The sequence below is a fragment of the Cebus imitator genome, unplaced genomic scaffold, assembly GCF_001604975.1.
Source record: "Cebus imitator isolate Cc_AM_T3 unplaced genomic scaffold, Cebus_imitator-1.0 Scaffold156, whole genome shotgun sequence".
NCBI lineage: Eukaryota > Metazoa > Chordata > Mammalia > Primates > Cebidae > Cebus > Cebus imitator.
Window position 1 is genome coordinate 2,822,717 of NW_016107471.1, and position 16,886 is coordinate 2,839,602.

The 16,886-nt window shown below is 33.2% G+C and overlaps 1 protein-coding gene across 3 annotated transcripts in view; it reads left to right on the forward strand.

Moving 5' to 3' along the window:
• METTL25 (methyltransferase like 25) overlaps nucleotides 1-16,886 on the forward strand; it is a 123,778-nt gene that overhangs the window by 60,571 nt on the left and 46,321 nt on the right. For all 3 annotated transcript variants that reach the window (XR_005202619.1, XM_017543506.2, XM_037743846.1), the window contains exons 6-7: nucleotides 9,523-9,617; nucleotides 13,618-13,647. Coding sequence is in view for 2 of the 3 variants with exons in the window: in XM_017543506.2 (XP_017398995.1) it covers nucleotides 9,523-9,617; nucleotides 13,618-13,647 (125 nt within the window). In the remaining variant the exon portion in view is untranslated. The remainder of the gene's footprint in view (nucleotides 1-9,522; nucleotides 9,618-13,617; nucleotides 13,648-16,886) is intronic.

Here is a 16,886-nt window from a genome sequence, read left to right on the forward strand (position 1 = left end):
TATGCAACAATCTTGCATGTTCTTCACATGTACCCCAAAACCTAAAATGCAATAAAATAAATAAATGGGGGGGAAAAAAAAAGAAAATTATTGAAAAGAGAGAGTATCTTCCTGAATAAATTTTTAGTGCCGATAAAAGTGCCCCATTCTAGATTTTAAATGCCACAAAGAACACTTAATGAGGAAAAGAAGCAATCACCAGGATTTAAGGCAGGAAGAAATAGGCCAAGTCTACTGTTTTGTTCAAAATTCAATCAAGTGTATCATCAGGAATGCCCTTATCTCTAAAACTACTAACTCCTGAGCCTTGAAGGGAAAAGATAAGCATCAGTTGCCCACTTTGCAGTTGTACAACAAGAAGGCCTGGACAAGAACCCTTTTTCTGGATTGATTTCATCAGTGCTATGTCTGAAGTAATGAAGTACCTTTCCCTAAGGGGCTGCTTATTAAGTTGTTTTGATATGATACTGGACAATGTGCCTGGCCACCCAGAACCCCATAAGTTCAACACTGCTTTAAAGAAGATGTACAGACAGCTAACATATATATGGAAAGGTGCTCAACATTATTGATCATCAGTGAAAGGCAAATTAAAACCACAATGAAGTATCACCTCATACCTGTTAAAATGACTTATTAAAAAAAATCGACAAGACAAGTCTTGACAAGTATATAAAGGGAACTCTTTTGTCTTGTAGGTAGGAATGTAAATTGATGCAGTCACCCATGGAAAACAATATGAAGGCTCCTCAAAAATTTAAAAGTAGATTCACTATTTGATTCCGCATTCTGACTTTTGAGTATGTATCTAAAGGAATTGAAATCTGGATCTCATCTGTATTCCTATATTTATTACAATATTATTCACAGTAGCCCAAGATATGGAATCGGTCCACTCCATTAATGAATAGATGGATAAAGAAAATGTGGCACATACATACAATGGAGTATTATTCAGCCTTTAAAAAGAAGCAAGTCCTGCCATTTTCTTCAATATGAATGGACCCGGAGAAAATTATCTTAAGTGAATTAAGCCAGGCAAAGAAAAATACTGCATGATCTCACTTGTATGTGAAATCTAAATAGTTGAACACAGAAGCAAGAGCAGGGTCTGAGTGAGAGAGAAATAGGGAAGTATTGGTCAAAGAGTATGAAGTTTTGATTATACAAAATAAAATTTGAAAATCTAGTATATGTATAATATAGGGCCTATGATTCACAGTATTGTATTGTATACTTAAAAATTGCTAAAAGGGTAGATCTTATTTTAAGTGCTTTTACTACAAAAGGAGAAAGAAAACAGGGAGGAGAAAACTTTTAGAGGTAATGAACAAATTTTTGGCATTGTTAATGATGATATGTTGATGGTTTTACAGGTGTTGACTTATCTCCAAACACATAAAGTTGTATACATAACATAACTACAGCTTTTTATATATCAACCGTACCTGAATAAAACAATTTTAAGAAGAAAAAGGGAGGGGAAAAATACGTATTAGGTATGAATTGTTCATTGAAACTGAAGAATATTTAGCCATGAATTGAGTGACTGGCCCATGTTAAATACTCAATAAATATATATCAAATAAAAAATCCAAATTAATGGTGGAAACAACAAAGCGTGAAATGCAACCGGCAAACTAGGCACTAGCATATCATGTAGGATTTTGTTAATCATATTAAGGAATGGAGTCTTAAAAGGAGAAAAACAATTTGTTAAGGAGAAGAAGGATTTGTTAAACAGGAAAGTGAGCTGATGAGGTTTAAATTTATTTATTTATTAATTTTTTTAAATTTATTTTTTGGAGCGGAGTCTCATTCTATTGCCCAGTGGTGCAATCCCCTGGGTTCAAGTGATTCTCCTACCTCAGCCTCCCAAGTAGCTGGGATTACAGGAGTGTGCCACCATGCCCAGATAATTTTTGTATTTTTGGTAGAGATAGGGTTTCGCCATGTTGGCCAGGTTGACCTGACCTCAGGTGATCTGCCCACCTTGGCCTCCCAAAATGCTGGGATTACAGGGGTGAGCCACCTTGTCCAGCCCTGGTGAGGTTTACACAGCTTTAAAATGTCATCATGGTTGCAGAATTGAGGTTGGAATAAAAGGGTGCAAGAGTGGATGTTGGCACACCCATCAAGAAACTATTGTAACACAATAGGTAGTTTGGGACTGGTAGAAATAGAGAATTTATATATTTGAGGAATATTTAGGAGATAAACAGGAATTTCTAAAACAAACTATGAATGAGAAAGTGTCAAAGACATCTCCTGAATTTTTTGACTTGTGTAAATGAATAAATATTAGTGCCAGTTACTATGAAACTTTATGAGATCTATATGTGTATTATGAAGTTAGTTTTATTTTGGACATGTTGATTTTAAGGTGCCAGTGAAACATCTATTTGGAAATGGTGGTTAGGGTATTGATAATGCAAAACTAGATCTCACAGAAGAGCATAGGAATGTAGATATAATTTAGGAGTGGTAGTAGGTTGATTAATGCCTCCCAAAAAGTCATGTTCATGAAATTCAAAATATGACCTTATTTGAAAACTGAGTCTTTGCAAATTTAATTAGTTAAAATGGGATCATTGTACTGGATTGGGTATGCCCTAAATCCAACGATTAATATCCTAGGAAGAGAGCACAGAGACACACAGAAAACTGCCATGTAAAGACACGTAGAAAATGACAAGGATTGCCAGTAATCACCAGAAACCAGGTAATGGAAGAGACAATGAAGTATTTTTCCCTAGAAACTTCAAAGGGTGTGTGGCCTAGCTAACAGCTTGATTTTGGACTTCTGGCATCTAGATTTGTGAGAGAATAAGTTTCTGTTGTCTTAAGCTACCCAGTTTGTGGTTATTTGTTACAGCAGCCTGAGAAATCTAATACAATAATTATCATTGTGTATTGAGGTATAGCTAAGTTATCCTAGACAAAGAATATAGTTAGGGGAAGAGTATAGATAGCGCAAGGGTTACAAATTGGCTATCACTGACAAAGGGTGCTCACAGACTAATTTTGGACAATTCGGGTAGTCTTATTATGCCCACCTTGTGCTTTAAAAAGCAGTAGGACCCAGAAAATGTGATACTTGGTTACCATACAAACGGCTTCATACCTATTACAGTCTACCTACCACTTTATACATGTGTTTAACCACTGCAGGTATTCGAGTTTGTGAGCCTTTGTTCAAAGAAAGTATTAAAACTATGTGGGAGTGGCAGGACGAAACCACAGGAACACTTCATAGCCAGATAGAGAGTAATGAGTCAGCAAGGGAGTATAAAGAGAATTAAGGCCAAAAGCTTAAGCTTGTTTAATTAGGTGGATAATGATATTAACACAAGAAGGAATAACTAGTACAGTCTTTAAAATGAGGAGATTATTGTTTCTAAAGCTTGCAAGAAATACTAAGAAATAGGATAGAAAACAGGAGACTTCATCTATTCCAAAATTATGGAAGTGAGGCTAGAGAAAGCAGCTTGATTCACTGATAAAGGGTGATTAATGCTCAATTTGATTAGATTTGAATATGAGTATATGAACACAAAGAGAAGACTGAAACGTCAAAGTAGTTTATGAAAGAGCTTCAGTCTTCACTGCAGTCAGAATGAAACTAATGAAACAGATTCTGAAGATAATATTGAAGATCTACATAAAAGGCTTTGACATTGAGGATTTACTGCCTCTTTATCAGTTGTTTACATTTAACTCCATTAGAAAAAGAGCAAAGGTATGAGGCCACTGTGATCTCAACCACAGAGGAAACTGTTAATGCGGATTCAGAAAACTTCAAGATGGTTATGTAACCTCATGGTGTCCAGAGGAGGGATGTGTTTTAATATAGCCTTGAGCCAAGGCTGGCATTTCCTGTAAACTGCACTAGTATCTTAAAAGTTCCTAGGTGTTTTGGTTAGGAATTCAGGGAGCCAGGTGCATCAAGTAAGACTGCCCTTCTGTCCTTCATGCATTGTTATGTAAGAGGAACCTCTCTTACACATGGGTTGAGTACCCTCTGTCAGCTTTTGTTGTGGTGGTAGTCACTTTATGAGCTCTAAGAAAGACCATAACCCTCCTTCAGCCTAATAATCTTCATCACCACAAGTCAGGAAACATACTTGAAGTAAGACCATCTTTTATTATGCTCCACTTCTCCAGTGACAGCCCCATGAGCTCCATGTGTGATGACTCCCTTGCTGGCTTCTGTCAGTATCATCTGGAGACAACAGAGAATCCAGGAATCCTGTGTTTCTCTGCCATATCTTCTCATTATCACCAGAAAGCAACTGGGAAGCCCAGAACTCTGTTCCCCTGGAAAACTTTTCACCTCACCTTTCCTCCACGACAACACTTACTGCTTCACCACTTTGTCTCTAGAATCTCATGGCTAATCCCATCATGCCTTTTATCCCTATTCATATCAGCTACCACCAGACCCTGAGGACTCGCAGCTTATTTCTTCCTTCCAGGACCCTAATCAAAGGTATCTCAATAAGCCCCTGGTTTTGACTAAGTGTCCCATTTATTGGAATTCACAGTCGGTCATTATCAAAATTGCCTATATATTTTGCCTCTTCTCTGAAAGTTTCTTTATTTTCTCACCCAGTCAAAACCTAACTCTTATAATGAAGCACACTACCCATACTCTTCAAACAGTGGATGTTTTTCCCACATACCTCCTTACTTCTCATTGGTAACTGTAGACTGTATGTGTTATCTAATGCTGTGAAAGAAATCACCCCAAAATTCAATGGCTTATAGTCACAATAATTATTTATTATCTCTCCTAGTTTCTGTGGGTCAATAATTTGGAAGTATACTTGGCTGTGGGTTTCTTATATTAGTTTTTTTCTTCTAATAATATACCCTTTCCAGTATAGTATATTTTTTAGATATACTGTACCCCTTTCAATCTAATATTCAGTAGTATTTTTTCTAGTCCAAGTTTTCTTTAGATTATCACTGAGAGAAAACCTCTCTGCCTATTTTCAAAAAGTAGACAAGCCTTTTTCCTGGCAGCCTAAGGTAAATCACAGAGCAGTGATGGCCTACTAATCATAGCTGTCATTACACATCAATTGTTTTTTGGATTTTTTTTCGTATTCTTCACTATGTTGACTTTCATCTCTTTTTCTTCAAGTGCTACAACTTTGTTTGTTTGTGGGTATTTGGTTAGGATATTAGAAGAAGTTAAAAAAATTGCAACCTATCCATCTAACAAAGGGCTAATATACGGAATCTACAAAGAACTTAAATTTACAAGAAAAAAACAACCCCATCAAAAAGTGGGCAAAGGATATGAAGAGATACTTTTCAAAAGAAGACATTTATGCAGCCAACAAACTTATGAAAAAAGACTCATTAACACTTGTCATTAGAGAAATGCAAATCAAAACTACATTTAGATACCATCTCACACCAGTTAGAATGGCAATCGTTAAAAAATCTGGAGACATCAGATGCTGGAGAGGATGTGGAGAAATAGGAATGCTTTTACACTGTTGGTGAGAGTGTAAAATAGTTCAACCATTGTGGAAGACATTGTGGCGATTCCTTAAGGATCTAGAAATAGAAATACCATTTGACCCAGCAATCCCATTACCGGGTATATACCCAAAGGATTATAAAGCATTCTGTTTTAAAGACACATGCACATGTATGTTCACTGTGGCACTGTTTGCCATAGCAAAGACCTGGAACTAACCCAAATGCCCATCAATGATAGACTGGATAAAGAAAATGTGGCACATATAACCCATGGAATACTATGCAGCCATAAAAAGGATGAGCTCATGTCCATTGCAGGGGCATGGATGAAGCTGGAAACCATTATTCTCGGCAAACTGACACAAGAACAGAAAACCAAATACCGCTTGTTCTCACTCATAAGTGGGTGTTGAACAATGAAAACACATGGACACAGGGAGGAGAACATCACATACTGGGGCCTGTTGTGGGTTGGGGGAGCTAGGGGGTAGAGGGATTGGGGAGGGATAACATTCTGAGAAATACCTAATTTGGATGACGGGGGAATGCAGCAAACCACCATGGCATGTGTATACCTATGTAACAAACCTGCATGATCTGCACATGTACCCCAGAACTTGAAGTATAATTTTAAAAAAGAAAAAAGAAAAGCTAAAGCATACCTAAAAAGAAACTGCTAGTCAATTATCATTTTAAATTGTGAGATATTCTCTATTTTGTTTTTGGAGAATATATCCTACTGGAAGCTCAGTTTTTAAATTTCGTTTCACATTTCGTTAAATCTTTTTCTCATGGCATGCTTCTTTATTAGATTTAAGTCTCTGCTCAAGTAGCACATCCTCAGAAAAAGACTTCTGTATTAATTAGAACAGAGGTATTTAAGTACTGTGCCATGAATGTTTTATGGTCATTCCTGAGACACTGTTTCCTTTGTTCCCTGGGTTTTGCCTGTGACCAGTCATCCTCATCTGTTTATTCTAGTGTGACATACAAATTTTGCTATACTCCAAGAGTGCTGAGCTATAAAATGTTTGGCAAACATTAGGTTAAGATGAAGATTTAAATGTAAAATAGATTTAGAACCAAAGTAACAGTGACTTTATACAAGACACAGGAACATGTATATTTCAATCCAGAGGCCAACAAGTAGAGCTACTCTAGAAGCCCTGAACCGAAAAGTCTTATAGGAATCTAAGATTTTTCTATTTCTTTGCGCTACTCTCTACTGCTCTTATTTGCATGGTCTTAGTTTGCTTGGTACCGTGAACACATTCCAGACAGAAAAGAAATGAAGTAAGCAGGTAGGGGTGGAAAGTGTGGGTGAAAGAGCATACCCCCACATCCCTTTTAAGTATATGATCTAGAATTTGCATATAGGATTTCTGCCTACATTCAATTGGCTGCAACCTAGTCTTGTAGCTATCCTAGTAGCTGCATGAAAATCTGAGAATTGCAGCCTCTAATCTCAACATTTGAGTGCTCTGTTACTACAGGGAACAAGGAGGGAATGGATGGGGAAGGGGGGAACTAGGGGTTTTATTGCTTAGTAATAAAACAGTTTGAATAAAATAGCACAGCCCCATCTCTCTAGCCCTTCACTTTTTACAGTGAGATCGTTTTTTTTTTCTATTTGTCAGAAAAATAATAAAATACTTATTGTAACCCTTTCATTTAACAATAATCATGTCTCAGTTAAATCATAAAACCTTCAGTAAAACCCAAACCACTGTTTGAAGTCATCTTGGAAATAGAAGTAGCCCAGAATCCCTAGAACTTGGATAGGCTGCAAGGGCTCTTTGAGTCCTATGCAACTGTAAGTGAAATCGTTTGTTAATGCACATTTATATAGCTTGGTGGTTAAGAATATGAGTTCTGGAGTCAGATTGCCTGAGTTTAAATTCCAGCACTGCCTTGTGCTAGATTTGTAAGTAAGACAATTTATCTAACCTGTCTGTTCTCAGTTTCCCTGGCTGGAACATGAGAATAATAGTATAACTACTTCACAGAATTGTTCTAGGAACTGAAGATAGTTAATGCATTTAAAGGACTTACAGTAGTGTCTCAACATTGAGTGCTGTGTATATACTAACATTTTCATTGATAAATAATATTTGTACATATTTGTGGAGTATGTATGATATTTTGATAAATACATAGAATGTATAATGATCAAGAGAGGGTATTCAGATATCCATCACCTCAAGCCTTTATCATTTTTGTGTACTGGGAACATTTCAAATCTTTTCTAGCTATTTTTAAATATACAATATATTGTTGTTAACTATAGCCACCTACTGTGCTATTGAATATTAAAACTTGCTCCTTCAATTCAATTGTATGTTTGCACCAGCTAATCTACCTTTCTTCATCTACCTCTCCCTGGTAATTATCATTCTACTCCCTATCTCCATGAGGTAACATTTTTAGCTGTCATATATGAGTGAAAATGTGTGATATTTGCCTTTCTGTGCCTAGCTTATTTCACTTAATACAATGACTTCCATTTCTACCGATATTGCTGCAAATGCAGGATATTTTTGGACCAATAGTATTCTATTGTGTTTATAATACCATATTTTCTTTATCTATATCTACCCATCTTTTGATGGATACTTAGGATGATTTCATCTTTACTATTGTGGATAGTGCAGCAATAAACATGTGATTGTAGATATCCCTTTGAGGTATTGATTCTTTTCCTTTGGATAAATATTCAGTAATGGGATTTTTGGATTGTACGTATGGTAGTTCTGTTTTTGTTTTGGTGTTTGAGAAACCTCCATATTGTTTTCCATATGGCTATCTGATTTGCATTTCCCTGATGATTAGTGATATTCAGCATTTTTTCATATAGCTGTTGGCCATTTGTATGCCATCTTTTCAGAAATGTCTATTCAGATCCTTTCGCTGTATTTTAATTGCATTATTGAATTGTTTTGCTGTTGAGTTGTTTATTTATATTATTATTTATATTCCTGGGGGTGATGGTCCATATCTTCCATCTGATTTTCAGTAGCGTCTATTATAAATTTTAATTTAATACCTGAAAGAAACCTCTTTCACAGGCTGTGATTGTAAAATTTAAACTTGTTCTGTTTTAATCAAAATTTATCTGAGCAGACGTTTATTTTCTGGTACAGACGTTTATTTAGTTGAATCTATCCCAATTGTATTTTCTTATAAAGCACTTTTTTGTTTTTATTTTATTTTACCTTTTATAATAGAAATTTATATTTATGTTTATCTCAACTTTCTTTTACCTATCACTTTTTTAAAAAAATAAAATAAAAATTTACAGGCTTTAATTTAAAATTGAAATTGCTTTCTTTTCCTTTTCAAAAACCCTATGGAACTAATAGTTCTGCATCAGGAATTTGAACATCACCACATTGCTTGTGTAACTGAATAAGTTAGGCAGTAGATATGTGATTAAGTAATGAACATTGAATTTTGTTCTTATTGTAAAATATAGGTGCAATTGAGCCAAACTGGGTCATAGTTGAAAATATTACAGTCTCTTAATATAATGAAAAAATAGCCTGTACAGCTGTTCTTTTTCCAAATGGGAACATAGTGACTAAAAAAATTCTGATGCTTCAACATTGTTAGGAATGAATTTATATTGTTCTATAATAAATTGCCAGATGTCAATGTAAGTCACTTTTAAAAAAAAAAAGTCAGGTTAGCAATAAATTTTTAGTATCTCATTGCTTGTCTCCTATAGTTAGCTGAATATCAAAAGTATTTGCATTTTAAATTGCTAAATCTTAGAGAAATTGTTTTGGCAAATTGGTTGGTACCAGACTTGGAACTTAAACACAAAGCAGCTGTGTTGAGCAAATACCATTTTCATAACATTAGTATGCTTTCAATTAACAAACTGGAATGAACTGTTAAACATCACCATTTCCATGTTTAACTACTGTTTAACTTTCTCAGTGACTGATTTGCTTTCTCAGTAGATTATTTATCTTAACTGAAAATGGAAGAATTTTATTTAAGTAATTCATATTTTTCCTGCATCTGCAGAATGTACTCAGGAAAAGTGGGGATTTCCAATGTGCCGCTATTTAAAGGAAGAGAGATGGTGCTGTGGTCGTAATGCCAGAATGTCAGCATGTTTGGTATGGTTATATTTTTTCCTGGAATAACAGCTTCATCCAGATGTTGCAGAATTTATTATTTTGGGCTAGTATCATATATTCAATGCCAAATTTTGCAGAACAGCATCATAAATGCTTTTGTGCATTGGAAATTATAAGAAAAAAATGGCTTGCCCTTTAAACAATATCCACTGTACATGCAGTGTCATAACAAAAGTTATATATAATTATTCCAATTATTATATAAAAATAATGTAAAGTGTTCAGTACTTTATCCAAAGCTCTGTGGTTTGTATTTCTTTATAGCAGATCATTTTGTTTCCTAAATCTTTATAGAATGGGAAAAATATTAAGCTAACTGAGAGATGAAGTAACTATCTAATTAAAACGTTTATTATGCTGCACTTTACTAGTGCCCTCAGATCTAGAACACTCTAGCCCATAATGTTCTCTGTTCATGGCACTATGTCACTTTACAAAGAAATGATTTGAATAATGTAAGTGATTTTTGCATTTTCAGAAATTTAAAATGTTGTAGCTATGTAGGATTAATAAATTTAGAGATCTGAAGTACAACGTAAGGACTATAGTTAATATTGTATTATATAACGGAAATCTACGAGTAGATTTTAGGTGCTCTTATTGCACACACACACAAAACGTAATTATGTAAGATGGTGGATATGTTATTAATAACATATCTATCTAGATACAGATGCTGCTCAGCTTATGATGGGGTTATATCCTAGTAAACCCTTTATACATTGAAACTATCTTGACACAAAAATGCACTTAATACACATAACTTACCAAATATCATAGCTTAACTTAGACTACTTTAAACATGGTCAGAACAGTTATATTAACCTACAGTTGGGCAAAAATCATCTAACACAAAGCCCATTTTATAATAAAGTATTGAATATCTCATTCAATTTATTGAGAACTGTATGAAAAGTGAAAAATAGAATGGTTGTATGAGTTGTCAAAGTATAGTATCTGCTGAATGCATATCGCTTTTGCACTATCACAGTGTTGAAAGTTGGGAACTGTTCATATGTCTATCTATCTATTTAGACATATGTATATATATATATATATATATATATGCATACATATATTTATATACATATATTAAAAATCACATTGTAGACTTTAAATTTATACAATAAAAAATTTAAGAAAATAAAAAATAAAATACCGTTGATTAAATAATATGTTTAATGTCCAACTGCAAAGTAAACTAATTCTTTTAGAGTCCATTATTTCTATGCTTTTGTTACATAGCAATGTAAGAAATAGTGTGCCAGTGTTCTAAGTTATATTCACTAGAATTATCTTAGAAATATATTTATGCTAACAGAATAGCTTTCTTTCATAGCCCCATTTAAACTACTTTTCTGGAAATTTGTCTTGTTTTCTCACTCTCTAGTAAATGGTACTTGTTCAAGGTCTTGTTAGAATGACAGGTTCTTCTTGTGATAACTTGAGCATCAAAATGCTGTAGCTAGTGTTAACCCTTGATGTAATAAATTGAAATAGTCTTTTTAAAGTGAATCTAGCCTCAGAGAAAAGACCTCAAGATATTGGCATCAGGGACTTTACAGTGTAACAAGATAGATCTATCCCTTTGTGGTGAGACCCACAACTAATAGTCTTCACTCGTAAGCAAAATACTTCTAATCAGATTTATGTCATCCTCATTTTAATTACTAACAGAAAGCCAAAAGTCAATAGATATCTAAGGGAAGTCCAACAAAAAAATAAAGATTAGATTTTAAAGAAGGAAAAAAAAAAAGCAGCTGGGAAGAAATGTAGATGATCTAAGAGGAAAGAACTGTGTAATATCCCTTAGAAAGTCAAAATAATATATTGTATCTGTAAAAAAATCATGATTTCTATTAAGCATTCAAAGAACCAAAAAGAAGACTTTGGAAAATGAATTCTGTAAATACAGAATTAACAGACCATGCTGGTCTTAACTTGTCCTGACCAATGTCAGCTGCACGTGGAATGCCCTACCCACCTTGACTTATTTTTTTGATTCCAAAGTAATGCTGGAAAGTGTAAGAACAAATCTTTTAATATATCTTATTTTATTACCTTTTGCTTCATAACTGACATTTTTAACAAATATTCAAAGCTTAAACCGTACTCAGAAATTGTTTTGGCAATTTCTTAGTAATATCCTTTTTTTTTTTTTTTTAAAAAAAAAGATACTTTTCTGGGGAATGCTTTCAAATAAACAGTTACGGATACTAACTAGACACAAAATATTAATTAAATTTGAGCAATCTCATTAGCATACCTTAAGCCTGATAAAACTTCTAAATTATTCCAGACTAGTATGAAATGAATACTTAGTATGTTTTCTTCATCCTCTTTGTCAGTGTTCCTGAACAGTATTAATGTTTGCAAAACACTTTTTAACCACCTACCTGATTATCTCTTATTATGTAATAAAAATTTCTTATTTCTATTTCTAAATTAAGCTCATCGGTAACACATACCAAAAGCAGTCCTGGGGTAGATGATATTTTTATTGACACCAAATCACCTTTTTAAAGACTCTTTTTTTTTTTTAATTCAGTTCAGCCTTTAGGAAAATTTATAACAAAAATTTAATCTGAAATTGGCACAAGGAATACCAAAAATGAAAACTCCTTATTATCTTCAGTGATAAATCTGTTCTGAACTTGTTGCTGTTTAACAATATGAAAATTATGTAATAGCTGTCTACTGTATTCATAACATTCTACTTGGCTCCGGATGTTCAGTGAAGGTATCCTTCAAGTAAATGGGAAAATTACATTTTTTTTCTTTAAACCATTTCTGTGAAGCCAGTTTTCATGCAGTGAACTCCTTTTCTCACTAACTCTACATGGTGTGAGGACATGAGAATAAAGCAGGATTCAAAGAACAAGTTTTTAGTTGTTCAGTTTTTTGCTAACTAGCTATGCAACTTGAGGAAAGTTACTTGTCAGTGATCTTGTGTATCTGCAAAAATTGCTCTTATAAAAAGATAATCTGTAAATTATCTTTTCATTTTAGAAGTGTATGATTTATTTATAAGTAAACAGGTTTCATTTATAAAAATCTAAAGACCTGAAGCAAATATGGGTATTTTAAATTTGAGTAGCAAGTATATGCACATCTCTTATACATGTATTACTTTTCTGTTTGAAATATTTTCTAATTTAAATTTTTTAGATTAAATTTTAAATTTTAAAAATCAAATTGTTTAAAAATTGTATATATGTAGAATTATATCTAAAAACTCAAAGTTTCAGAAAACTGTTCCTTATTTAAATTATGACAAGTCTTTTATACATTTTGAATTATGAGTACTTATTACAAATGTTAGGAAATATTTTGTAAAAAATGTTTTGGATTTTAAATAAATACAAATGTAAAAACTAGTATATATAAAATTGTAACAATACATATTACTTTCTCTTCTACCTGGCACTTGATCATATGTGAATTTGATTTGAATTGTAAATCACACAGACCAAAAATACATATAGTTTTCTAAAATAGGTTTTTGATTGTAGTCTAGGTTACTTTGTTTACTAAAAGATGAAATCATATGTTTATTAAAATTATGAGAAAATATGTTAAATAAATATATCTATGTCTGTATGTGTGCACAATAATAGTTTTGGATTTATTTGGTTGTTTTAGCTACACTAAAAATGAGCTAAGAATGTGTCATTTCATTGCTTTCTTGTTTTCTAATTTTTTCTGAAATTCAAGGACTGTGTATAATTAGAATTGACATTCAAGGATATGTGTTTGTGTATATGACACACATCCATTATAAATTAGCTCTAAATTGCACAAGCATACTAGTTAACATTCTTTAATGATATTAACACTGTTAAGTATATAAACTTACATGTTATCACATAATTAATCTTCCTAAATGTCAGTTTTACAAACTCTTATACAGTGTGTTTATAAATCTTAAAAGATAAGACTCAATATATCAGCAGTCTGTTTTGTTTTTTTTCCCTTTAAGGCATTGGAGCGAGTTGCAGTTGGCCAAGGGGTAAGTAAGAGTGTTTAACTGAAGAACACTATAATTTTTCTCTCAAGTACTCTTCATACTTGACCTGCTGATGAACTTAAAACCTGATGGAATTTAATAAGTATCTTGTCCCAGATGCATATTCAAATTTGTGTATTTTCTGTAAGTTTACTTTAAAAGCAAAATGAACTTTTCAGAACTTTTGAGCTTTTAGGAAAATGTCTGCATTATGCTGTTATACTAACTTCTCATTTCTTCGTATTATACTAAACCATAAATATTTTTAAAGAATGCTATTGTTGACAATTAGGCTTTTATCTGCTTAGTTCAAGCAAAGATAATCTATATTATTCAGTACATTATTTTAACTACAGTCCAGTTCACATACTTCAGTTGATTGTTTGATAACTTTTTTCTTTACTGACTTGATTAGCCATTAACTGCAGAGCCAAATGGGTTTGCACTTAGAAATAAAAGTTGAATATAATCCTCAAAATATGCATGTAATTGTCTCATCATTTACCTTGTGTTCAGGAAACATTAAGAATTTTTTAACAGTTTTTTAACCCTTTCATAAAATTTTTAAATTTAACCTAAAGTTTAAAAATCTTTCTTTTGCTTTTGTTCGAGGAATATTAATATATCAATTTGAATTGTGTAAAGTATAATTTTAAAAATAATTTTAGTAACAAGTATTTACTGAGTGATTACTCTGGACCAGGAACTTTGATAAGCATTTTGTATGTAGTTTTCTTTTTAATATAGTCACTTTTTCTATCTTAAAATTGATAAAATCTGGTTCTTTTGAAGGCATTAGCATTAGAGCATATGATTTGAGTTTGAGGACTTTAAGTGTGTGGGACTTTAGTTACAAACTGCTGGTTTACATCATGTCTTTATCACTTACTAGTTAATGATCTTGGACACATGTCATAATTTCTCTGTAGCTTAATTTCTTTATCTGTAAAATAGGAAAAAAAGTAGGAGTAATAATAATACCTTTCTATAGGGCTGTGAAGATTAAATGAATGAAAAATGTAAAATGCTTAAAACAGTATCTAGCATGTAGTAAATGCTCAATAAATGTCAACTATTGTTGCTGTTATAAATAATTAATAATTATGATCATGAAAATAATAGCTAAATTTGATACAGAGCTTAAAAGTTCTGTTTAAAGTACTGTTTAGAAGATTTTCTCATCAATTGAGGTAGTAAATACATAGCACCATATAGTATGTACTCTTATTATCCCATTATACACGAGAGACTGTAAGGTAACAAAGACTGAGACTTGAACCTGAGTCTGGAGTTCAAGCTCTTAACTACTATACTACATATTAACTTAATGGTTTTCTAGAGGTCTAGGAAAAAAGAGCTTTTATCATCATACTCCAATACATTAGTGTGGTGTTTTTTTAATTTTGCAAGTATTTGCTCATACTTACACTCATCAGTTGGGTATTATCCTAAATCTTCATGAGAATTATATGTAGCAAAAATTTAATAGTGTGTTCTAGTTCCCTTGATTAATTGCAGAGCCCTGACTTCCAACTTAGTGCCCTTTCCACTAGACCTGTAAAATGCATGTCTGATACACATGCTTTAAGGGTGTACAGTTTGTGTTCTCCCTCATTTTAAGAATGCATTAAAGTGTAAGTTAATGTATCACTTAAGTGAAATAAACTCTGAGCCATATCCAGTTTATTCTTGAAATAGTCAGGCACAGACTGTTCAGGAGATACTGATTCCCTTCCCACTTACCCATCTGTATTTACCAGGATAGATGGTCCTGGTTATTCCAGGAATGCACATTTGAAGGCATTTTATAACCTCTTCCGTTTCTCTTAGGAAACAGCTGTAAAGCTCTTATTTACTCAGAGTAACTTGGGAATGATGACTTACTCTGTTCTGCTGTATTTTTTTGTGTGCATTCCATTTTTTGTGTGTTCTCTTGTTTAAAATGCACTTTTTGTTCTTTTTGGTTGTATTTTACAATCATTTTTATAACAATGTAACTATTTATTTCTGAATCTTGATACCATTTAATGTAATTTATTCAATGGCATGAGAAAGAAGAGTTTTTAACTATTTTTAGGTGTTTCATATAAAATTAAACTTACCTAATATAGCTAGTCAAACAAAAAGTTAAGAACGTTGTAAACCATTTATAGTACTAATATTTCAATTCATGTAAGAGTAGATTTTCCAAAGTGGCTTTGAATTTCAATAAAATGTTATAAGAATAAGTGTTAATATATGAAAATGTATTTCAGCATTTTTGTGAGATAAATGAAAGAATTTTTAAGGAAATAGGGGACAGATGATACGGTAGAAATTTTGGTGCTGTAGAAAAGAGTTATGCAAGATGAGGAAATCTCAAATGGAAAATATATCCAGAGATTAAGAAATTCTAAATGAAATGACTTGGTGTAATTTGTAAGGAAAGGAAACCTTTGAAATCAATAGTTTTTGTCTCAAGTGAAGGCATTTGTGACAACTTTGGAAAGAGATTTAATTGACTGATTGAGACAGAGTCTCACTCTGTTGTCCAGGCCAGAGTGCAGTGACAAAATCGTGGCTCACTGCAACCTCCACTTCCCAGGTTCAGATGATTCTCCCTGACTCAGCCTCCTGAGTAGCTGGGATTACAGGCGCCCACCACCACAGCTAATTTTTGTATTTTTAGTAGAGATAGGGTTTCTCCATGTTAGCAGGCTGGTCTCGAACTCCTGACCTCAGGTGATCCACCCGCCTTGGCCTCCCAAAGTGCTGGGATTACAGGCACCACGCCTCGCCAGAAAGAGATTTTATATAAGAATTGTGCCTTTCAAAAGTTACAGATTTTAGTGTGGTCACTCAAGCATATGTATGAGTCTGCCTTCAGTGAATTATTTTAGCAGTTATTTGGGGACTACGATCTTTGTTACACCACCCCACTATCGCCACTTTCCAGCAGTAGAACCTGTATTCTTTCACAATGCTCTACGAGTCTACAAGTCTGATGTTCTCTAGTGACTTCAGAGGGCAATGCTATCAGGGGAAGATATAAGAAAAATGATTGACCCTCAGCTCCCAAGCTGTAGTCTCAGCAGCACAGTATGGGAAGTTAATGCTAAATGAGGGAGAGGAGCAGTAGAGTAAATTTTCTGCCTGAGCATGAAAAATTTATTTTGCTATGAACTCCATCTGAATTCAAACATATTTATTCTAGTTGAAAACATGTGAAAATAACAGTTTTGGACTCCAAAGGATAATAAATG